Consider the following 25,000-nt stretch of genomic DNA (forward strand, 5'->3'; position numbering starts at 1 on the left):
ATGGTCTTGGTCTTGTTACTCTGCGGAGAGGGAGTTACTGGCGCAAGGATGCGAAACGCGGGGAGAGGGAAATTGAGGCTGGAATGGGAAGGCAGGCCGGGGGGATGAAGGAAACCGGATCACGGTTTACGAAACGGGGGAAGAGTTCAGGGAAAAGAGGATGAAGAAAAAGACAGAGAGGGGATAAAGATGGCGTAGGATATGAAGAAGGAGATAGAATCACGAAGAGTAGGAAGCTGAACGTAGCAGGAGGATGAGTGTGACGGAGACAGCGCAACTGGTCGAGATGCAGCATGTCGGTGTCAACATCCCAACTTAACGAGGAAAATCTCGTCTTGAAAACCTGTTCTCGCCGTCTCCTTCCAGTTGCCGCTTTTTGTCTTGGAGCTATCTAGATCTTCGCTCTTTCTCTGTCCTTCTTTACTCGTCTCGGGCGCTTCCCCCTTTCTCTGCCCGCTTTCAGCCGGTAAATATTCACAGAAGAAAAGGGAATGGAAGAAAAAAGAGAACGACTAAAACGGGAGTGTAGTAAAGTTTACATCACTAAGGCACAAAGAAAGTTCGCTGTGTGCCCCACTTGCGGTCGGGAAAATCTGCACAGCGTCTGAAAGGGTCTTGAAAGCCATGTCATTTACTTAGGCTCGGATACATTACATGTATGCGCGCTGCGTTGACGCGACGCGGTAGTCCGATACATGCGCCTCGGTGAGGGCGCTGCAAAGGTTTACACGTGGCTCGAGTGTACTAGATATTGCGAGTGGTAAACCGCCAAAGAATGGTTTGTTTGTGTAAGCCTCTTCCCTCCCCTCACCCCCTACTCAACCCCTCTCCTTCCCCTCCTGCTGTCCCTCGCCTCTTCCCCTTCCCCCGACTCGTGACTGGATACCTCTGCCATGGCACCGCCACTCCCTCTCGCGTTAATCCTGCCTGCTTTATTTAGAGGCAGGGAGGGAGGGAGCACTCATACCCGTGTTTATGGGAGGTATCTTTACCGTCTTGGATTCTCTCGAAGACTTGCTTGGAAGGGCCCAGATTGCTTGTTTCTTGTCTTTTTGAGGTGCGTGTGGCATGCGCTGCAACCGAGATGAATGGCAGGTTGATATGATATTATTGTGTTGTCGTTGCTGAAGTCCACTGACTGGAGTAAATTGAAGCAAAAGTGTAATTTTGAACTATAACGTATATATCTAAAGATACGATATGAATAAATCAATCTATTCGATTCTATATCTAAGCTTTGTTTCCAGTTGAATCACCGGTTAAAAAATGATAGATTCAACTATCATTAGCGATTCATCATGGTATTACTCACAGGGGGAACAAGAGGAGCCCTTGAGTCTGGCAGATCAGTAAACAATAACACAAGCCTCGCGTTTACCAGTGCAATACCCAGGCCACGTGACGTCATCGGCGTTAAGAAATGTTCATTGTTTATAAAGGCGATCATCAACACTTAAGAAGCAGCCACACACGCAGCTCGTGCTCAACCGCTTCATCATGGGCATGTGGCTGAGTTACGACAAAGGGAGGCGACGGGGAGGCTGAGGGAATAGGATAGTTTGCCTTTCGTGAATGAAAATGGGCAGCTCTTAGCAATGGCTCGGTTGCGAGGTAATGGGTGTTATTAGTGCTGAGAGGCAGTTTTATCTTTCAAATATTGTTATAAAGTGAAGCGGGTTGATTGCGGTGCGCTGTTGAGGAGGGGGTACATCATCCAGGGCATCGGATTTTAAGTTCAGGGCTGATCTATTTTTGGTCGGTTTTATGTAGTGACACATGTCGGGGACATGGTAATTACGGAATACAGGTAGCGGGTGTCCTGCTGGGATGGCAACGGGGACCGAAGTTCTGCTGGGAGATGGTGACAGCGTCGGTAGGAGGGACATAATACCACCGTGTCTCCACAAATGGACTGGACTGTAAAGCAGTGGGCGGCGAGGCCAACCCACCCGGCACGGGTCCTGGCGGTGACCGGATTCATGCCCGCCTTCCCCTCCCACACACGTGCATTCTCACACAAAAGGATACACGGACCTGCAGTCGTGCACCCATACACCTGTGCTCATACGCGGGCACACGTGCACAAAACCAGCGTGTCTCCACATGCAGATTCCATCTCGGTACTGGTATATTTTACACACACACACACACACACACACACACACACACACACACACACACACACACACACACACACACACACACACACACACACACACACACACACGCACGCACGCACGCACGCACGCACGCCCCCTCACACCCATGCCAGCCGCCCACTGGCTCACCACAGGTTTCGCACCCACGCCCCCTCCTACACGCGCGTCCCACACCTGTCCTCTTGCTCACCTGAGGACTTCCACTTTCTTCTTCATTTTTCAAAAACCTTTATTCACACTTGCTCATGATCCTCACTACATTGACCATTGACATTTAATTAATGTCTGATATGCCGGCATTTAACGTGACACGTGACACGGAGGATCAGCTGCCTCTATCATCTTTTGAGGTCGGATTACATATTTCCCACTCTAGGTATATTAGGCAAGGTGTGGGGGAGGGGCGGGGGGCTGCCGTGTGTGTGTGTGTGTGTGTGTGCGTGCGTGTGTATGAGTATGTATGCGACCAGAGAGAGTCAGAGACGGATACTTGATCTCGACGGGGCAGCGCGGCCAGGTCGGGGTCAGTTACCGGTGTTTGTGGAGGTGTTGGTGCAGCCGCGCAGTGGTCGGGACGGCCCCATCCTGCACAGTGTGTCCCGGGTCCTCCTCGGCGGTGCTTGTGTGTTGTGCTCCACGGTCCTCGATCCTTCTAGTGCCTTATGTCTGTCTTTCTGCCTGCCTAAGCTGTGGCACTTTGGCTCCTGGGTGCCACGCTTTGGCTGGCGTTTGTGAGCGCCGTATGTGAATCGAATCTCATGCAGGCTCAACGCTCTATATTTATTGAGCAAATAAACCTTTGATAAAAGACATGTTAATGACGAAATATGATTCTAGTCATTATTAAAGACATTATCTTACGATTATCACAAGTTTAGTATGTATTAGTTATAAATTAGGGACTTTGATCATCTCGAAGTGATCTAGAGAGGATTTCATTTGCTTAGGCACAACATATCTCGTGTGAAAGTGATCAGAACTTATCGTGGACATCGTGTCGCCTCTTTACCATCAGTCGATCCTAAATATCAAGCTTTGTGGTCTTGCAGAGATAAAGTAATACCGTAAAACAAAAGTAGGAGAAGAAACTGTGTTAGCATTAGATTTCGAGAAGGAGAGGTCGTACGTGTGAATCTGAAGCCGGTGGCATCAGGTGGAGTCAGAGCACCATGGCGTTGCGAAGCTCGTGGATGCCAGGACTCAAGAACAGCAGAGGTAAGTGGCCTGTTGCCGGATATTGGGTCCCACATCATTCATGTTATTCATTCTGTAGCGAAAGAAGATTACTGTTGATTGTTAGGACTGGGTTAATTAGACAGTTTTTCACGGTGATTCAGATAATGACATTCAGAGATGTTGGTAATGGAAGACCTAATATAGTTCATGACCACAGGACGGCGGGTCGGTTCTCCTGTTACGTTCTGGTGTAACGTAGCCGTGCCCACATGCAAACAGAGGAAATCTCTAGTTCGTTTATCGAGCAATTGCATTGGTCGGGCAACGCGGACTCGCTGGCGCCCTCTGGAGCTGTAAAAACTGGAAATCTTCGTGTGGCGAAACTCAGACAGCGGGAGCCCGTGGGGTTGGGGGATCGGGCTCGGGGTTGGGGGATCGGGCTCGGGGTTGGGGGCAGCGGGGGCTTTGAGGTGGAAGGGGTCTGTGCTTGGGGCCAGAAATGTTGGATCACCCGGGGAAGCTAGGAGCGGTGTACAGTGCTGGGGAGTCCGGGAAGATGTACTACTTTAAAACAGTAAATAGATTATCATCGTTTTTTCCTTAATGTATGTCAGAGCCACAAGTTTGATATGATAAGTAGAAAACAAAAACATGATTCGTTACTGGTGACAGATAAGGTCAAAGCCAATTTTGAAAAGATCATATTTTAATTATCTTGCACCCTGACAATGACAAGCGTGAGGTCGCTGTATTGACTGTGGAGTGATTAGCACAGTGCCTGATACACCTCGGAATAGATTATTAAAGAAATGACATAACAATAAATTCTAATTGTGTGTTATTATCTCACGGCGGGGCGTGTAGGCGCATTATGTAATGTTTCCACCGCCAGAAAAGAGAAGTAGAGATAGGACACTTTGTCGTTCTTGATAAGAAAGCATCAGAGAACTCCACAACAGGCGCTGCGAAGGGATTCCCGTGTGTGAGGTGACACACTCGCTTTTCTGGCCGCTGTCATGCTTCGGTGTTTGTTGTTGACGTCGGTGGTGCTGTGGGCGGCGCGGGACGGAAGGAGCCAGGCTTGGGGATGTTTTGGTCGACTCGTGGAGGCTGGGGAAGGGCTTGGGGATGTTTTGGTCGACTCGTGGAAGCTGGGGAAGGGCTTGGGGATGTTTTGGTCGACTCGTGGAAGCTGGGGAAGGGCTTTGGTAAGGAAGAGGAGGTGGGGGGGGGTAAGGGAGTTCGATGTGTGATGTTTTTTTTTCTGATTTGGCGTTTTGAAACCAAATGTTTGGGAAGGAAGCGGAGTAGTTTAGGGTGTTAATTATTGGTAATTTTTTGTGTGTGGATAATGGGGGTAATCGAGGGGGGCGGAAGCTAGTCCCCAAACTGCATGATTCCCTGGTGTAGTTGACAGATTATTCAGTACGTGTATCGTATATCTTTGGATCGTGAGGCAATCAAGATAGTCTATTGTCCCCCTTCCCTCTTCCCCTCCCCCCTCCCCTTCCTCCTTCCCCTCCCCTCTCCCCCTTCCCCTCCCCACAAAAAGATTATCATGATAACCAACGTACTCTAACCGCAACCTCCTTTTTAATGAGGCAATCAATCTCAGAACCTTTACCATGATGTAATATCTGCACGGCCATGCCGCTGTTGTTGTTGCCAATTGATCGCCGAACTTTCACTACCACTTGGCAACTACCCCTCGAGGGGATATACCCAGTCACTCTCCCCCTGCCCCTCCTCTCCCCCTCCCCAGCCCCCTCCCCAGCCCCCTCCCGTCTCCCCAGCCCCCTCCCGTCTCCCCAGCCCCCCTCCCGTCTCCCCAGCCCCCCTCCCGTCTCCCCAGCTCGTTCCCAGTCTTGGTTTTATTGCTTCGTCTTTTTTATCTTAATTATATTTTCCCGCCGGCGATAACGAGGCTCGTCAAGATCGATTGGCGATTCGTTCGTTTTCTTGGGCGGTTCGTGGTTCTCATGGGAAGGTGTTTGCTTTCCCATGGCTTTCTCATGGCCAGCGTGCTTCGGAGTTTGTTTCTTAGCCTAAGAACTGTGGCGTGGTTTGCCGTGGTTTGTGTACGCGCGAAGTTTTCTTTTTTATTTCCTTTATAGAATTGCGTCTTTAGAAATTGAAAATATAATAACGTACTCATAGTTATATATTTCTTTATGGAGAGTCTTATGCATGCTCTTTACATATAGATCAAGCTAGTCATACTTGGTTGTATTTGGAAACCAGGATTGTTTATTTTAAATGAAGGCTGTCAGCGAGGAATGTTAAGAACAAACTACTTGATTCATTGTTCGTTAGCTCGGCGTTAGCTGATCCCCGAAGACAAATATTGTAACGGATGGTTTTCTGTGCTTGTGTGTGACTAGCCTCGTTTTGTTCTTAATTTTCAAGACATTCAAATTTATACACATTTGCTTTTTCATTTTTTTTTAGGGTTAGGATCCCTATTCATGAGTAGTGGCGACACGTTTGTTAGTGCTCTTACTTTCTCGTTTATTTGAGAAACTTGCTCTGCATTGCCTTGGTCTCCTTCCAAATATATGTAAATCAATTCATTCCTAATCTAAATGTTGGGAATATACACTACGTCGTCTCCGCCCAACCTCCCTTCCCAATCCTCCCTTCCCAACCTCCCTTCCCACCCCTTCACCCTCCCTTCCCAACCTCCCTTCCCAATCCCTCCCTTCCCACCTCCCTTCCCAATCCCTCCCTTCCCAATCCTCCCTTCCCAATCCTCCCTTCCCAACCCTCCCTTCCCAGTCCTCCCTTCCCAACCCTTCCCAACCCTCCCTTCCCAATCCTCCCCACCTGCCGGCCTAATCTGTCAAGTGTTGTTTACCTCTGCCTTGGGGAGCGAGAACCTCGATTGTCCAATTCATTTTCGCATCTCACTTTCCTCTTGGCTCCCCGCCGGCCTTCGCAATTAGCCCGGCTGTGAGGTGGAGGAGACACAAAGAGTTAAGTTTTGAGAAAGTGAGAGAATAGGAAAACGGGAATTAGAATGAGAGAGGGGGAGAATGAAAAAGGGAGAGACAGAGACAGAGACAGAGACAGAGACAGAGACAGAGACAGAGTTGGAGAATAAGCGGATGTGGGAATAGGATTGATATTGAGGAGGGGCGGAGAGGAGGGGAACCGAGAGCATGTGAATATTGAGAATGAGAGGAGTAGAGAGAGAGTCGGGGAAAATAATTAGGAGAAGAGACAGAGAGAGATGAGGCAAATGAGAGTCTGAGAATAGAAATGAAAAGGAGAGAGTGAGTGGAGAATAAGAGTGGCTTTCACTCATGCTTTTTACCGAGGGTCTGAGTGATCTTAAAGGAATTGCTATGGGTCTTCGCCGACTGTATTAGCGACGGTCTCCGTCTCTCTGCGAACTGGTTTAGCGTGGACTTGATATTGTGTGATTCTGTATGTCTATTTTTGTATTTGTGTGACGAGTGTAATTGGTTTTATTGTTCGTGTCGTAAAAAAGAAGAAATTGGCGTGGGTGGGTTTCCGATTGCGTGTCATTGCGTGAGGGGCTTATGCGTGATACCACATGTTCGTTTTTTTGTGCTTGAATGATCTCACGAGGATTTTCAGACATTCTCAACCATGGAGACAGCGGGAGTTCCCTAAATATAAACCAAGGCTAAAGTGAAACACGCACATACACACTCACACTCACACTCAAGCTCATATTCATGCTCACTTAGTCCCACCCTTACACTTTCACATTTACGTTCCCACTCAAGATCACATAAACAATCATACGTTCACTCACAATCACACTCACTCCCTTACACGATCACTCGCTCCCTCAGTCACTCACTCACTCACCCACTCACTTAATCACTCACTCACTCACTTACTCACTTATTCACTCACTCATTCACCCACCCATCCTCTCACCCACTCGTCCTCTCACACTCTCCTCCATTCACTCAATCACACTTGAACACCAGAAGGCACATTTGCACACCCTGAAAGAATCGCCACCCTATGTAAACTGTCACGAGGATTCCTTCAGGATGGAGAAAAACGGGGTATGTGCAACCTGATAGTTGGAGGGCCGAGAGCTCTTTACTTTTCCTTTTGAGAGAAAACGGTCCTGTGTCAAGGGTGGTGTGAATGTTGGCTCCCCATCCGTCACTCCGGTCGTCAGGGGTGGCAAAGGACAGTCATTGTGCCAGGGTGCCGGGGGAGGGGGTGGGTGGTCGTCTGAAGGGTAGGGGGAGGGGGTGGGAGGTGGTCTGAAGGCTAGGGGAAGGGGGGGAGGGGTGCGGCAGGGGGGAGGAGAGGGGAAGCCGTCTTGACTAGTTTAAGTGGCTTTAGTATACTTAACCTTAATGAATGTCCAGCCATCCATCACGTCGTGTTTTGGGGTTGAATATGAGAAGGGAACATGGGGCTTCAGATTTCGTCTTTGAGGAAATTTTGGAGCATTTTTCTTTTGCTTTTGCGTTTGTTTGATTTTCCTTGTTTTAGGTCAGGGATAGTGGGAGAAGTGAAAGGAGTGGAGATACAGAAAAGAAGGAAAGAAAAGAAGGTATACATTTTTCGGGGCCTTTTAGAACAGCACGGTGGAAAAGGGATAATTTTTTTCGTGTATATACTTACACTCCGTGCATTTACAAGTTAAATGCGTTTCGGCGCGTGTGTGTATATGGCTAGATGAGCGGTTCCAGGGAGGTTAGAGCGGGACTCATCCATTACCATTATTATGTCCTCTGATGAATAGCATTACCGCGAAACCTGTAGGTCCCCTTTTGTGGGTGTACTGCGGGGTAAGAAGGTGAAGGAATGTTTGTAGAGAGGAATGGAATGAAGGAAAGAAGAAAGGAAATAAAACAGTGATGACCTGGTGGCTGTTCCCACGATTAGACGCCTTGTCTGGGCCCTGCGACGAGAAATATCGCCGTCGATAAGTCTCTACGTCGAGGCTGTCATCGCGCGAATAGCACAGTCGGATGTTGTGCAGCAGGGCGCGTGGCGGAAGAGCTGGCCGAGAGGTTCCTCCTTCTCTCTCTTTCTCTTTCTCTTTCTCTTTCTCTTTCTCTTGCTCTTGCTCTTGTTCTTACTCTTGCTCTTACTCTTACTCTTACTCTTACTCTTACTCTTACTCTTACTCTTGCTCTCTCTCTCTCTCTCTCTCTCTCTCTCTCTCTCTCTCTCTCTCTCTCTCTCTCTCTCTCTCTCCCGTATTCTTTCGTTTTTGTGTGTGTTTATATTCGTATTTGTTTGTTTGTGTGTGTGCTAACTTGCTTTTGAAAATGGAAAAGGTAAGTTATAAAGTCAAGGTTTATGGTAAGCATCCCAAGGTGTGAACCCTCGCTCCTCGAGAAACTCTAGATGCTCTGTGGATTAAACAGACGTTGACTGTTTTTTTTAACATAACTTTTTCTACACTGACCTGTGACATAATGAGCGTTTATGGCCTTTCACGACATCACTAACAGGCCATTGTTCAGAGGCTGACCTAATTGACTCGTGTTTATAATGGGTTTTATTGCTGGTAATTATATTCTTGTAAGGAGATGCCCATAAAAGATTAATAATGCCAAAGACATAAATATGTTTTCACTCCCTTCGGTCACCGGTGTTACCAGTCGTATAAAAGGGACGAGGGTAACACTATCTTTCGATTTAATGTTGTTTAATCAGCAAGAAAGGTCATGAAATATTGGCATATGATCCTGCCAGCCCTTTCTCTCGCACGATAGGATCTTAGTCTATTACTCAACTTCTAAACACTGGAAAGATTTAGACGTTTTTGTTTTCGAAAGAGTTGAATAGTTATTAATCACCTTTTCTTCGTTTTCTCTTCCGCCACAGATGAGAGAGACGCCATCCAGAAGAAGACGTTTACGAAATGGGTGAACAAACACTTAAAAAAGGTAAGTGAAGATCAGCTGGTGTGTCACGAATCCCTGAATCCGATTAGGCGTTCGCTCTTTGTGCAGCGAGATAAATATAGAGGCCGGAAATAGCGGCGGGTTGGTCGGTGAGCTCCAGGGCCGAGGGACATGGATTGCAGGCGGCCGGGGCGGATTGGCTTCCCCCCCCCCCCCCCCCCCCCGTGTTTCTTCGGCTTTTATGGTTATTTTGTTTTTTTGAAGATGGTCCTCGATATTTTTCTTTTTCTTGTCTTTTCTCTCTTTATGTTATTGTTGTTTTTTTTTCTCGTGACTGTTTCTTTATTCATTTTGTTCTCTCCTCCGTCTGTCTTTTATATATTTATTTAAAATCTTTTTTTCCCTCTTCTTCTTCTTGTTTTCCTCCTCCATCTTCTCCTCCTCCTCCTCCTCCTCCTCCTATTTTTCTTCTTCATTATAGATATTAATATGAAAGCCAAAAAAAATCGTGCAATACACTTTTTTCGTCACCTTGCCAATCGCAGCATATTTTCCCAAGACCCAGAGTCGATTACCTGATACTAGATCCACTAAATCCACAATGCTATAGTACGTTATGTGATTTAAGAAGAGAGAAAGATGGAAACAAATTTTTTTGCCCAGGTGGGGCCATTAGCCGATGGTGCCAAAACGCTTATAGTTTAAAATCGAGGCCAAAAATCCCTCGGATTAATAGGATTTTGGACAGTAAAGTTGGACCGGCAACGGCGAGGGAGGGGGAGGGGGAGGGGGAGGAGATCCGTAGAGTTGAATTTCCGATGTGAAGAAAGTGCCACGTCGACCCTTACGGCCGTCCGGTCTCGGGTCAGGTGTAGAACAGAGAGGGGGGGGGGGGTGAGCTCTTGCCTTACATCACAAGCTATTTACGGACGGTCCGTGTTGTCGTCAGCCGGGGGACAAATAGCCCTGAGATAGTGACATCTTTTCCGACGCGAAGAAGAGCGGCTTGACAGTCCCGTTAGAGGAGAGTTGCACAATAGGAGGAGGAGGAGGAGAGAGAGAAGAAGGAGGAGGAGGAGGGGGAGAGAGAGAAGAAGGAGGAGGGGAGAGAGAGAAGAAGGAGGAGGAGGGAGAGAGAGAAGGAGGAGGAGGAGAGGAGAGAGAGGAGGAGGAGGAGGAGGAGGAAGAGAGAGGAGGAGGAGGAGGAGGGGAGGAGGAGAAGAAGAAGAAGAAGAAGAGAGAGAGGAGGAGGAGGAGGAAGAGAGAAGGAGGAGGAGGAGAGAGGAGGAGGAGGAGAAGGAGAGAGAGAAGGAGGAGGGGAAGGAGAGAGAGAAGGAGGAGGAGGAGAGAGAGAGGAAGGAAGAGGCAGAGAAGGTGAAAACGGAGGAAGAGAGCGAGCGAGCGAAGGTATGCGAGAGAAAGGGGTTAGACGAACTATAGAAAATGGGAGAAGTATTAAGAAGTAGGTAGGAAGGAGGACGACGAAGAGGATGAGTGCATAAGAACAGGGAAAGAGAAAGTAAGAAAGGGAGGAGTCGGTGAAGAATGACGTGCATTTATGAAGAAGAGGAGGCCAAGAGAAAGGGAGGAGGAGGGGGGGGAGGGAAAGAGGCAGAGTCTGCACTTGTGACCTGCACGACCATCTTGCCGGGAGAGATTTATGTTTGTCAATCTTAGCGAAAGGTCAGAGGTCGCAGGTCCTGCCTCGCGAGTTGATGGAGATCTTTGCTAAGTGCTTCTCATCTGGGGGGAAGTAATTGTTGATATCTGATATGCAGGGCTGTCATACTAGGAAGCTCGTAGATCACAGGCAATCAGTTCTCCATTACTTGATGTAGATCTCTATTAGAGATTGGAGAATAATGCAGGGGGGTTAAATGCTTAATTTTTTTTCTCTCTCTGTGTATCCTTCCTCTCTCGGTTTGCTTAACCCCCATCCCCTGCTCTCTCTCTCCTTTTCTCTCTTTCTTTCTTTTTCTCTCTCTTTCTCTCTTTCTTTCTTTCTCTCTTTCTTTCTTTCTTTCATTCTCTTTTTCTTTCTCTCTTTCTTTCTCTTTTTCTTTCTTTCTTTCTCTTTCTTTCTTTCATGGAACAATAATAAAATGAAGTAAAAGTCAATGTGGATTTTTGGTTCTTCTGTTGTAATGAGTGCTGTCATGTTTGTTTCGTCTTTATAGAGTTTGGAGTTTATCATAGTTGTCTCCTTCTCTCTCTTTTCTCTCTCTCTCTCTCTCTTTTCTCTCTCTCTCTCTCTGTTTTTTCTCTCTCTCTTCTCTCTCTCTCTCTCTCTCTCTGTTTTTTCTCTCTCTCTTCTCTCTCTCTCTCTCTCTCTCTCTCCCTTTCTCTCTCTCTCCCTTCTCTCTCTTTTCTCTCTCTCTCTTTTCTCTCTCTCTCTTTTCTCTCTCTCTCTCCCTCCTTGTCTCGTTTATCCTTCTTTCATTCGTCCTCGTCTCCTCTCTCCTCTCCTCTCCTTCCCTTCCCTGTTGCCTCACTCCCTCCCCTCCCTCCCCTCCCTGGATGTAGGGAAGGGAACGGGCCTAACCATAGACCTAGCCGCGCCCCCGTTACCTGGTGCGTGAGGCTTTGTAATGAATTTCTCGCCCTGTCTTCTCTCCTAACATATTGTAATTGATCAAGTGTGAGCGTGGGCGAGCCTATAGCATGTGTACTGTGCAAGCCTTGTCTGTGGGCGGATCCCGCTGTGGGCGATGTGAGGGAAGGTTGTTTTTAGTATGTAAATGAGGGTTATATTCGGCACGTTTGAACATTACTGTTTCTTTTTTTTCTCTCTCTCTCCCAAAGTCGGTTTGTGTCTTGGTGGTCATCCCTACGTCATTTTATTGTCCCCGTCCGTTCTGGGAAAACTTGGGTTCGACGAAGCGGCCGGTGATGGCCCGTGCCGAATATAGAGCCTCGTCAGGGTGGTTGCCCCGTCTTGCCTCACATCCTCCTCGGTGTGGTCAGCTGATGACGCAAAACAACCACTGAGTTTGTTTACATTAGCGTTGAGTTGCGAGCGACTTCTCTCGAGGAGATGGCGGCCGTCTTGGTCAGGTCGCCGAGTCATTGTCCTCCGTCACGTCACAACACTTCGTCTTGATATGACGGGTCTCGCAGCGCGGAGTGATTCCTGGGCGAGCTGGATGCGTGCGTGTGGATGCCTTTAATGGGCATTATTGCGCTTGTTGAACTGTCTGAATTTTTTACTTTATTGTCGCGGTGTTTGCTTAACTGCTCCGACTTGTGTTATCAGATGTTCTTAACTGCCTCGACCTTTTTTACAGTTTAAGGCCATTATACGTCTTTAAGATTTACAGATGGCTTGGATGTTGTGTGTCAGCTGTCATGAAACGATCAGCATACTAATCGATGACATCATTTGCAGTGTCATGTGCAACAGTAGCAGCAACGGTGCAACGGGAAGGCTACAAATGGCATGAAAGTACTTCAGGCGCTCGCCACTTATCACGACATTTATACATCATTAATCGTGCTGGTTGTTCGCTGCCTCGCTCAGCGCCCTCTCCGCAAGGCTGCCGCTGCCTTCGCTGTTTCCTGTCAGGGAGAATGGTCTGGGCTGTCGGGAGATAGTTGCCTCGGGAAGTAAACAAGCTTGGTGATTGTTGTAACTGGTGATCGGTTTCGCTTCAGCACACACGCCCAGAAAGATGTTCGGCAAGACTGTGAGCAAACAGTGCAGAATAATCTATTATTTCATATTAGATACTAAACTGAAAGCCTATTTGAGCAAGAGTTAAGGCGATGATGTCAGAGATGGCGGTAGCCGCCATCAGTAGACACGGTTAGCGAAGCGCGAATGTGACCGCGCGAAAGGATTGTTCGTTTTTGTCTTGAGAGGAAATGTCTGGGTTTCCTCTCATGTGTTCTGAGGGGGACGAGACGAGACGAGGGGAAGGACAGAGGGGAGAAAGTTGTGTCACCACCTAATTGGCGACGCCGTGTTTATATCCTGTAGGAGGGTGGTGACGTCACCCCGTCTGGGGTTTAGGTTAGCGTCTGACGGTTGGCGGACCAGCTAGGCAGGGGAAGATGGGGGTGGGGGGCAAGATTGAGATTCAACCCCTCCCAAAATATCGTGCTGTGTTCTTAGGGATTTATTGAGTAAATAGTACAATAAATTCGACAGGGACATTTAGCCTCTGTTATTTTTCGAGGAGATGAAGCCTAAGCGGAGGTCGCGTCACATGCACTCAGTGAGGCGTTTAATGCTCGTCACATTCATGCATTGTCGCCTGCATGCAAAGATGCAAAAGAAAAAAATATGCAGCGTCGAGCCAAAAGTCAGAGGTTATAAGCAGAGCATCGGTGCAGATGGAAAAGGATAGAGTTGTGAAAAACATGCCCCGCCGCAATGCAATAACTGGAGTTGATGTGGCGACATTTATAACGTGTGTGTGGCGAGAGGGCGCTGCGAGGCCAGGTGACGACGGGAGGAAGGTGCCCCGGGGGTGGGCGGGAGGGGAGGGCGGGGGAAGACTCGGGGTGGTAAGAGGAAGGGGAGAGTTGAGGGAGAGGGAGGAAGGCTGGGGACGGAGAGGGAGGAAGGCTGGGGACGGAGAGGGAGGAAGGCTGGGGACGCAGAGCGGGGGAGAAGGAAGAGGATAGGAGAGCAGTCCTGATGCAGGATGAGGGACATGATTGTAAGGAATGAAGAAAGAGGGAGGGGAGGGGATGGGAGGGAGGGGAGGGGAGAGGAGAGGTGTTGAAGGTATGAAGGAGATGGAAGGATGACGAGGAGGGGGAAGGGGGGGGGGCACAGGTCGTGGGTGTGGAGGGGTCAAGCCAATGCTCATGCTATATTTGGTCGGGAGTCGTCAGCTCTGGTTTTCCATTCCGCTCTGCATCCTCACCCCCCCCCCAACGTCCCCCCACACGTTTCATCTCCTCTCCCCTCTCTCTCTCCCAATCTCTAAAGTCATCCATGTCTCGTAGCCTTTCTACCCTCCGTCGTAAGCATTCTCTTGCCGCTAAGATCCGCTGTTCCTATCCCACTCAACCAACACTGTGAAATTAACACTCTATCGCTATTACGGTACAAAACTTCACACTTTTCAATCAGTATCCTCTTTTGTACCACGCAACCCTTCTCTATCCCTTCATCTTTTCCCCTTCCCCTCTCTCCCTTCCCCCTCCCTCCCTTCCCCTTCCCCATCCCTACCTTCCCCCTTCCCCCTCCCTCCCTTTCTCTCTTCCCCTTCCCTCCCTTTCTCCCTTTCCTTCCCCCTTTCCCTTCTCTCCTTTCCCCCACCTTCCCCCCTTCCATTCCCCCGCCCCCATCCACGCTCACACACCCAACAGCGTAACATGCACGTATGTAATTAATTAAGGGGAGCTGGCGCCTGCTACCGCTTCCCAGAGTCACGTAGGTCCCTGGGTGATGATTACTCTTCTGTGATTACGTGTCACATCAGTCTGTCATTTACGTTAATTTGGAAGGACGGCGTCTTAATTATTGTGCAGAATGATGTTTTTTTCCTTCATGATGACAAGTTTATTCAGTGTTTACACAAAGGAAGGGACTGCATATTGCATTAGTACTTTTGTTGTTGGTCCTCTGTAACTAACAGACGTAGGGAGCTGTTTGTGCAAGAATTGTACGTGTCAGGTTTTGTGCGTGCTATAATGTGTCTGATAAAGTGAGTGGGAGTGATTTAGTGTGTGAGCCAAAGAAGAAATGAGTAAATAGATAAAGAAGATGGATTTAAAGAAGGGTGTGACTTAAAAAGGGAGGTAGAGAGTTAGGGGACGGGGATTCATGAGTAGGGAGGGGGCGTGGCTGGAGAGGCTTCATGACAGGCAGCTAAGATGACAAGATGGATGACTCGTGATAGTCACATTAAATCATCCCTGGAGATCATGGGACACGGTCCCGCTGCCTGCTCTATTGTGTCGAGCCTCGGATTAGCATTTTTCATATTTTGCTGTGTTCTTGTAGGCGTTAAAGCTCGCTGAAGATGGATTATTACCCAAGACCACCGCGGGAGTTTTTGTAGGAGACATGGTGATGGTCCTTTTTTTTGTCTCGCGGTGCTATAATGGAGAAGGTATTTGAGGAAATGCAACCATATTTATCTTCCTTTGCATTACGAACTAGTAAACTATGAGTTTTCAGTGTGTCACAGACGATGTTTTTTTTTATTTCAAGCGAGGGGAAGTCATCTCCCTCTTTCTCTCCCTGGTCGTGTGGCCGCGTCGAGCTGGCCAGCTGCTGTTGTTGTGACACGGGCTGCCACGGGGAGGAGGAGGAGGAGGAGGAGGTGGTGTAGGAGCCAGCAGTAAGTCCTTGTGAAACACGTGTTTGCTGTGACGGCATCGCGCAAGCCGAGCCGCCCGCCCGTCACTCGAGAGCCTCCTCGACACCCTAGCCAGCATCCTAGGGTGACTCGAGGATCTCGGGCGCACAGACCTGGGACTCGAGCGCTCGCCCTCGGCACTGTATCACTTACGCTCGGTCCTCGCCCGACCGATGGGAGGCTAGTGTTACTAACCGTTGCCTAATTTACGCGTTGGGGAGGAGGCTTCGGCGTAACCTGAGGACCGGAGGGGCTGTGGCGGGGAACTCTGGCACGTCCGGAGGGGATAGGGGAGGGAGGACGGAGTGGGTGAGGGACGGAGGGGGTGGCTAGGCCTGCGAGGAGGGGAAGGAAGGCGAGGAGGGGTGGGCGGGGAGGGGTGGATGGCGAGGGCAGGGGAAAGGAGGGTTGGGAAATCCATAGAGGATGAAGGAAGTGGATAAGCAAATAAACAGAGGGCGATGATGAGGGGAAGGGAGAGGGATATGTCACGAAACTTTTGCACACGCACTCTTCTAGTAAGGAAAATATTGGAAGGTTAAATGAAAAGGAGGGAGGAGGAAGAATAAAGTGAAAGGAGGAAAAAAAGAGCCGAAAATGCAAGGAAAAAAGCCGGGATTTGCCAGACTGTCTTGCTTTCCCTAAGGGGAGAATTTTTGAGTTTTAATGCTCATTCTCTGCCTACGTGTAAAACCGGTGACAGTTGAATTAGTGTATGTACAAACATGTGTGGAAAATCGCACGCGCGCGCGCGCACACACACACACACACACACACACACACAACACACACACACACACACACACACACACACACACACACACACACACACACACACACACACACACTTATGTCTGTCTGTATGTCTATCGGTCTCACACATTTTTACCTACAATATAGATCTTATTTCGTATGGTCTACGACGTGATACGAGCACACCAACCGGGAGTGAGGACGATGAGGCAAATGGGAGTAGATGTGCGCGGCTGTTGCCATGGTTGTCATGGCGCCGCCTATGGTTGACTGACTACCTGATTCCATTCTTTCTCTCCTGCCTGAGAGTCTTCTTGGCCTGTCAATGTGGCTGGCGCATTCCACGTCTCCATTTCCACCTGTCTTTCTCTATGTGGTGTATTGTTTATGGTTTTCCCTTTCTAGAGCATGGTATTGTTCGGGTGGCTGTCCTGTTTTCGCACGACACATAAAATTTTGCTTAATGGCGTTTCTCAAGATTTATGAATAATGCAATGGCGAATCATTGTTTGAAATTCAAGGCCGCCTTTTTGCGTCTTCTCCTCTTTGGAAATTCTTTCCTCACTTTGGCGAGGATAGTACACGGAAGCAGTCACATTATTTAGACGGTTTCTTCCAAGGTAAATACAGCGAGGGAGCTAATCTTTTAAGAATGTCTTAGGTCTTGGCAGACTGACCGCCTAATCTCAAGGCAAGCAGTTCACAATAGGGCGATGCCACGTAAGCTGCTGAGCGGCGATTAAGACGAGCAACAGCATGTGTGGCGGCTGGCATACCTAGCCATGAATCATCCGTATGTTGCGTCCGTGTGTGTGCGAGATGGTTCCTCTGGAGAATGCCGATGCCCTTTCTCTCTCTCTCTCTCCCTCTCTTTTTATCTCTCGCCCCCTCTCTCTCTCTCCTCCAGCTAGCTACTTAGCTTTGTTATTTTATGTAGAGTGATTCAGCGGGATACCATGTACCGCGCGGAGGCAACCAAGAGCACTACACATCCTAGGACGATACACAATGAATGGAAAGGTTGCATGGTGGCGAGGCGGTGGCAGCGGGAGGAGGTACCGCCTAGAAGGTCACCTGCCACTGCTCAAACCCCTCGACGAGGAGGTACAGGTACAGGGAGGGAGAGAGGGAGGGAGGGAGTGAGAGAGGGAGGGAGGGAAAGGGGAAGGGGAAAAGGTACAGTATTCCATCCTTCACGCTTCACTCTTCTCCTCTGATTTGACGGCGTATGTGATTCGATTCGGGACAGGCATGGAAAGGAAGATTGGCACTGGGAGACCTAAGCGGGGAGGACTGAAGCCAAGGGGCGGAAAGGGGCATGGGGAACACCACGTGGATGTCTGAGGGATCATTGATCATTCAGGGGTCCTAGGGTTGCCCTGAGGCGGGGTAGGGTGAGATTAAGGATCAGGGCGACGGCGGAGAGAGCAAGTCCTGGACGCGATGTGATGAAACTGTTTGCAGAAACGGGTCACTCACTGGCGCGGCGGAGAAATTTTCACGACTCGCTTGGAAGATGAGGAGACGAAGGGTATGAGGGGGAAGGGGGAAGAGGGGGGGGTAGGGGCGGGAGATGAGGAAGAAGAGGTAGGGTGGATGCTGGGAGTGTCGTGAGAGGTCTCCTGAAAGTCAAGTCGCCGAGATGTCTTGATGAACGCGGTTAGAGACAAGTGCGTTTCAGGTGTTCGGAATAAATGGCGCCCTTAGTCTTCTTAAGTGCGAAGCGTGGTCATACATTGAAAGCCTTAGATACTCAGCTTACTCTACGAATTCGTATAGGTATACCCGGTGTATTCTACATTTCCCAACAAGCTGCCGTAGATAATGATGGTGAAGCGAAGGGGTGGTGGGTGGGGGTGGAGGGCGAAGGGGCGTGACGGAGCCGAGTGGAGGGAGACCGAGCCCACTGATGGGTCAGTGGCCGCCTTCAGGATAATTACTCGAGCTCAGTGTTGCAAGGGAAACGTGGCGCCTTCAGCAACCAGAGTCCTTCGCGTCACGCCAGCCGCCCACACCGCCTGACACGCCCACGTCAGCAGCTACTTTGTTGACAGCTGTCTTGATACTCCACCTGTTTTCTCTGCCATAGACGTGTATATGGTTTCTTTTGCACATGAAACATTTATATAATTTTAGCGATGACTGCTTTCGTGAGTTCCTGTTGGTTTATTCATCTGATATTCGTTTGTTTGTTGGTTTATTTTTTTTTCCAACAATTAATACTTCAATTGCTGTTATTGTCAACATCAACACCATTAGTATCTGTATTCTTGTTGGTGTGTATGGGCGCAATGTGTACGTTAATTGATTTATTTTACTTACGGTATTTTTTTGCGTTACCGAAGCTGATCAGTGAGACGAAGGGACCTGCAAAGAATCCCCCCACGCCCACATCCTTGAGAGATGCGCTCCTCGCCGGGTAAGTCACGAGCGGTCGTGACTCGTGACTGTCAAGATCCGCCCACGTGCCCATGTCCCTTGCCTCATGCCCATATCCACACTCTTACGATTACCCCTACCCCTATCCCTGTCACTGCACTCCTATCCACGCCTCCTATGTCTCTGTGTCTCCTGACCAGGCCCCCAACCCATGCCACTGCCCCTCCCCCTCCCGCCCTCCCCCTCCCTCTCCCTCTCCCTCTCCCCCTCCCCCTCCCTCTCCCTCTCCCTCTCCCTCTCCCTCTCCCTCTCCCTCTCCCTCTCCCCCTCCCTCTCCCTCTCCCCCGCCTCTCATCCGTAACCTGCCGCCCATACTTTATTTCACAGCTGCGTTTCTCAGAAGCCCGTGTTTGGGCATTGTTTTCACTTGAGGTTAATTATGTTTGGCGTCTTTACCGTGTTTTTTTAAGGGTTCGGTTAAATGACGGTAATGCGAGTTTAATGGAAGCCGCATGGGGCGAGAAGAGGTATGAGTGGGTGGGGTGTGTTCGTGTGAGGGGATGGGGGCGCTGCATGTCTTTAGGGCCTGCTGTTTTCTCTCTCTCTCTCTCTCTCTCTCTCTCTCTCTCTCTCTCTCTCTCTCTCTCTCTCTCTCTCTCTCTCTCTCTCTCTCTCTCTTTCTCTCTCTTTCTCTCTCTCTCTCTCTCTCTCTCTCTCTGTACGTGTGTGTTTGGTGTGTGTGTTTGTGTACGTGTATATCTTGTCGTGTCTCGTTGTTTGTAACACAAATACACGATCTCCTTGACAGTGAGGATATAAACGCTCTCGTATGTTTTAGGGCTTCGAGTGTTACTGGACTATGTTTTTTTTCTCTGTCTCTTTTCTTTCATTACTGACGTTTTCTTGTGTTTTGTGAAAAAGTTTATTTTGGCTTTTTTACTTGCATTTCCACTTGTATTTTTAAAGATGGTAGACCACGGACTGTCTTTAGAGAGATTCAAATTTTTTGTGAAGGTGATGAGGCACGTTTTTTATTACCTTTATGTTTTGACGTTTATGAGACGGTCATCTTCAGTTATGATGACTTTATGGTATTATTGCATATCTGATTAGTTTTTTCCTTCTCCTTCATCTTTCTTCTTCCTCTTCCTTTTCTTTTTCCTCCTCCTCCTCCTCCTCCTCCTCCTCCTCCTCCTCCTCCTCCTCCTCCTCCTCCTCTTTTCTCCCAAGTTTAAAAACAATTAAGATAATAAACTAGACCTTAGAAGGAGCCTATTGTTCTAATGAGACTGAGCACAAGTGTCACTGCCTGTGGCTCGGGGTCCGTCGTTATCTGCGCGGGGCTGAAGCATTTTTATTTCACTATCGGACCTGTCAAATCTCTCGTGATGTACTTGTTGTTTATCTGGCCTCGGTCGAGAGGGGGAAGGATAAACAGTGCTATATCAGAAATGATGATGCGGCCCGGTTCGCTTTTTAATGCATGGTATCGTTCAGCTAAGAGTGAAATTAATGGTTATATATATACACTTTTTTTTTTTTTTTTTTGAGATTGTTATAAGTAAGGATTTTTACGTTTTGTTAATTTTTAGGTTGTTGTTTCTATCACATGTTGGATATTGTATAATATTTTGATTAGGTGATTATCTTATTTTTATTCGAGGTGGAGGGAAGGTCTCAGATCTGTTGAAGCACTTTTAGGGCGAAACTTCTCAGAAACTAACAATCATACTCGAAGAGGGATTACCAAGAAGTAATTTCGAGGAGTTCTTTTCGCTCGTAAAATTCCCCGAGATAAAAAAAAAGCCTTCTTGTCGGTAAAAGCACCATGGCCAGAGAGATAACCTCGTTCAGTGACAGAGCAACAGTTCATGGCGATAATTGCTGTCGTGTCGCGCCGTCGGGAGGCCTCGCTTGCTCGCGCCTCGGGTCGGATCGGGGCTTTGGTGATCTCTCATCCGTGGGCGTGCGATTTTTTTGCGCTTGCTTGGTGTGTCTTGCTTGTTTGGATGGAATGATTCCCTTTGTTTGCTTGAGACTTGTTTTTTTTCGTTTTATTTGTAAAGGGTAGAGCATTCTGCTTTATTTTCCAAGTTCCCTTCCCCCCCCCCATCCTTTCTCTATTTGTTTTTTCTCTAGTTTTTTTTATTTGAAAGTAATCTTATTTTTCTTCCCATTCTCGTCTGTTTTCTTCTCTCCTCTTATTCACAAAACCCTTCCTCCTCTCTTCTCCTTACTCTGTCTTTTCTCCCTCTTCACCATCCCAAGCCCTCTCTCTTCTCTTCTCTTCTATCCACATCCTCCTCCTCCTCCTTCCTTCCTTCTTTTCTTCTTCCTTCACTTCCTTTCCTCCCTCTCTTCCACTCTCCCTCCCCTCCCCTCCCCCTCTTCCCTCCCTACCTCCTCCCTCTTCCCTCCTTCCTCCCTACTCCCTTTTCCCTCCCCTCCCCTCTTCCCTCCCTCCCTCCCTCCGTCTCTCTTCCCTCCCTCCCTCCCTCCTCCCTCCCTCCCTGTTCCCTCCCTACCTCCTCCCTCTTCCCTCCCTCCCTCCCTCCCCTCTCTTCCCATTTACCTTACTCGCTCCAAGCTTGTGCTCGTCGTCCCCGCCTCCATATTGGGTGGAGTGACAGTCTCCGCGCCTGGAGAAAGTTAGCGTTTTATGATCCAGTCCTGATATCATCGCTGCTGCTCGTATATGGCGGGTCGTCCGTCCCACATCGCTCCCTGGTCGTCTCGCCACGGAAAACAATGCGGTGTTTATTCCTGTGTTTTTTTTTCTCTTTTTTTGTTGTTGCACAAAGGATCGCCTTCTCCTTTCTACGATTTTATGTGTGTGTGTGTGTTTGATAAGTAGGTTTTGGGTGTTTGGTGGTGTGTATAAGTTGTTACGTGGCTTGTTCCATGCGATTTTCTCTCTCTCTCTCTCTCTCTCTCTCTCTCTCTCTCTCTCTCTCTCTCTCTCTCTCTCTCTCTCTCTCTCTCTCTCTTCTCTCTTCTCTCTCTTCTTCTCTCTTTCCTTTCTCTCTCTTCTCTCTTCTCTCTCTCTCTTCCTCGTCTCTCTCCTCTCTCTCTCTCTCTCTCCTCTCTCTCTCTCTCTCTCCTCTCTCTCTCTCCTCCTGTCTCTCTCTCTCTCTCTCTCCTCTCTCTCTCTCTCTCTCTCTCTCTCTCTCTTTCTCCTCTCTCTCTCCTCTCTCTCTCTCTCTCTCCTCTCTCTCTCTTCTCTCTCTCTCTCTCTCTCTCCTCTCTCCTCCTCTCATCTTCTCTTCTTCTCGTCTCTCTCTCTCTTCCTACTCATTGTGAGATTTATTATGTATCGTTCGTGGAGTTTAGCGTACTATTGTTGTTTGATGTGTGTGGTGGTGGGTTCTATTGTGGTGTGTATGTGTGTAGTGTGTTGTGTGTTGTGGTGTGTGTGTGTGTGTGTGTGTGTGTGTGTGTGTGTGTGTGTGTGTGTGTGTGCGTGTGTGTGTGCGTGTGCGTGTGTGTGCTGGAATGGCGTATGGGGAGGGAAGTGGACATAACGTGTCTGCTGCCGAATATGGGAGTTTACACTTGGCGTGAAGGACGCTGCTTTGTGCCTCGATTACGTGGGATATGGACTCGAGTAAACTTTACTTTCCTTAAACGTTTCTGTTTTAGCTTTAGAAGGTCGTCTCGAGAAGCACATGTCTTACATTTTGATTGATTTACGGCTTTGGCACACACACACTTTCGCGAGAGTCCGTCGTTTTAGGTGCGATAGCCATCCACCCACACTCCTGGTGCTTAGATTCCGAAAATCCGTATCGTGTTTTTCTTTTCGCTATGTATGCCAAGTTTATCTTACTTCCGTTTGTGATTAGTGTGTGCATAATGTTACTTCTAATTCAGCGGTAGCAAACGGGGTCTCTGGATCCAGGGGAAGGCGATTGGAATCGACCCCGCCTCCTGTAAATCACCGCCTGGTTGCGTTCCTGATAACCCCTTCGGCCCGTGATTATAAGCCGGACCTTATTTAGCCCGGGCGCCCTTAAATCTCCCCCATAGAATGATCCGAGAGAAGGCCAATCTCTGGCGATGCCTCGATGAGACTTGCCGTAGATAGAGGTGCCAAGAGCGCCTTCGTTAACACTGCTAAGCCTTCACTTACTCGTTAATGAGCTTGCGTAGGCTTCAGTATCGTCTGTGGGTGCCTCCTCGGGCCTGCAGGCGCATTCCTGACTTAATGGTGAATCTTGGACCGTCTGGTGCGCCTCGAGGACCAGATACTCATTTGTACTGCTGGTAATTGAGCCTAACGCGGAGCGATTGGAAGAACCGGCACAAGTTTAGGTAATTAGGAGAAAAGGCAATTAGCGGCTAATTAATGTTGTTTGCTCGGCCATTTGGGTAATTGCTTGGTTGTTACGAAGCGTTATCCTGCCTCCCTCCCTCCGTCCCCCCTCTCTTCCCTCCCTACCCCTCTCCTCCCTTCCCTGTCTCCCCCTTGAAAATCTTTACGCACGCGATTTCTGATACCGGAACAGCATAATTCGCCTCTTATCACGCGGACAAATTGTTATTAGGCGCCGTGGTTGGGTTTGTAGATAAGCCTTGTGGTCGTGGGCGGCGCTGTGCGGGCGCGTGGGCATCACCAGGACCGGCCAGAATGTGGTTCGATCGCGGAGTGGACCGTCCAGGGTGTAGGAGTGAAAACTTGTACCTGGCGACGGCGGAGGGAGTGGACAGAGCTCAGGTTGTTGTTGTGTCCCCCCCTCACCCCCACCCCACCCCCACTGCTTGCCTTGCTACTGTTGTAGGTGTATTTTTCCAACCTTGTTGTTGTTGTGTTTAAACTCCCCAGTGTGTGTTCGTAGGGAGACGGGCGTTTAAGTGTTCGTGTGTGTAGTTAGCATGTAGTGTTAGTAGGTTTGGACGTGCGGGCGTGGGTGGGGGTGGGGGTGAGGCGGACGCGGGCGAGATAGTGGAATGTGATGCGGGTGGAAGGGAGTGGGCGGGGTGGGGGAGACTTGCTTAGACGGGCTGAGGTGGGTGGGAAGGTGGGTGGGGTAAGGGCATGCACGAGTGACCTGTTTCGTGCCCTTACTGGCTCGTCAGGGCTGGTCTCCTGCAGCCAAGAGAGGTCAGGGTCGTGATAGCTATAGACAGTAATTTTGTCTGAATATCATGAGCTAATTAATACTCGACCGCCAGGAAATCGAAGGCTATGGTCGGTTATAGTAACAGCACGCAGCGGAATATGCCATATCACGGGTCGTCACAGTGCGAAAAGGAATGACGTCACGACCTATTTTACGGCCACGGTTCACGGAACAAGGTCAAGTGTAGCATGTTAGCCTCCCCCGGGGACCATTAAGCGGGGGAACAATGACCACCTGCAGGGTCTTCAGGAGTAGGGGAGGGGAGGGGAGGGGGAAGGGGGAGGGTGGCGGAGTAGAGAAAAGCAAGTGGAGTTTCCGCTATGTGTTTGCTTCCGTGAAGGAAAATCATTCACGTATTTTTTTTTAAGTTTATTCTTTTAGAGTATGTTTTTATTATTATAATTATTTTTATGATTATTTATTTATTTATTCTAAAATCGTAAAATCTGCGTTGTTTAAAATTATCTTTAGTGGGATTTGATTTTCTTATTCTGATACTGTGAATTATTGAGGTTTAGTATATCAGTTGATAAGACAGAGTGGAAAGCTGCGTGCTTTCAACCGATCAAACATTAATTCCTTTTTTTTCTGATTTTGACTTAACTCTCGCAGGGAAGGATTGTGTGCTTGCAAATTATTTTAGAACTGTCTTGCATTTCCTAGTTGCTACAATGTGGATTATCAGTTGATAAGACAGCGGAAGCCACGAAAGACCGTGCTTTGTTGCCCTAGCTGAACCTGTTTACGGAAACCTCTAGTGGAATAAAATTAGCGTGTTGGTTTTTGTAATTGTAACACAATAAAAATGTAAAATTAATCTCATGTTGGTTCTGTTACTGAAGGAGAATTCCCAAGCACTTTCAAGCTTTAGATCCACGCGCTTACCTGTACGAGCACCGCCCTTCTCGCGCTTTACCTGTGCCGTGACGCACCTGGTGATCACGAACAGGTCTTTGGCGGAATCCTGCTCTGCTTTCCGCTTTTCCTCGACCAGCGAAGGCCCGACGAAGAGCCATGGAGTGAGCTGCTCTCCCGCGGGCGATAATTTGGCTTTCTGTGGTAGCCTTCGCAGTTTCGTTACTGCTTGCGTGTTCAGGTATGCAGACTGCTCGTTCGAGTCGACTAATTGAGTCTCTTCAAGCGCCGAGAGGCCATTCTTCAGCTTGGGTTCAGCAGTTTTTTTTTTTTGCTGCGGTACGTCTCAAGGACAAGTGGCTGTGGTGGCTTTCCTGTATCAATAGGACATG

General features: G+C 48.7%; 1 protein-coding gene across 30 annotated transcripts in view; it reads left to right on the forward strand.

Annotated features, from left to right (window-relative positions):
• The window catches only part of LOC119579530 (microtubule-actin cross-linking factor 1-like), a 208,320-nt gene that overhangs the window by 31,066 nt on the left and 152,254 nt on the right, over positions 1 to 25,000 (forward strand). For 29 of the 30 annotated variants that reach the window (XM_037927427.1, XM_037927436.1, XM_037927433.1 and 26 more), the window contains exon 2: positions 9,168 to 9,229. In XM_037927427.1, coding sequence (XP_037783355.1) covers positions 9,168 to 9,229 — 62 coding nt within the window. Of the gene's footprint in view, positions 1 to 3,313; positions 3,375 to 9,167; positions 9,230 to 25,000 lie in introns of those variants that run through there. The other variant, XM_037927434.1, reaches the window with a different exon arrangement.

Source organism: Penaeus monodon, chromosome 12 (genome assembly GCF_015228065.2).
Source record: "Penaeus monodon isolate SGIC_2016 chromosome 12, NSTDA_Pmon_1, whole genome shotgun sequence".
Taxonomy (NCBI): domain Eukaryota; kingdom Metazoa; phylum Arthropoda; class Malacostraca; order Decapoda; family Penaeidae; genus Penaeus; species Penaeus monodon.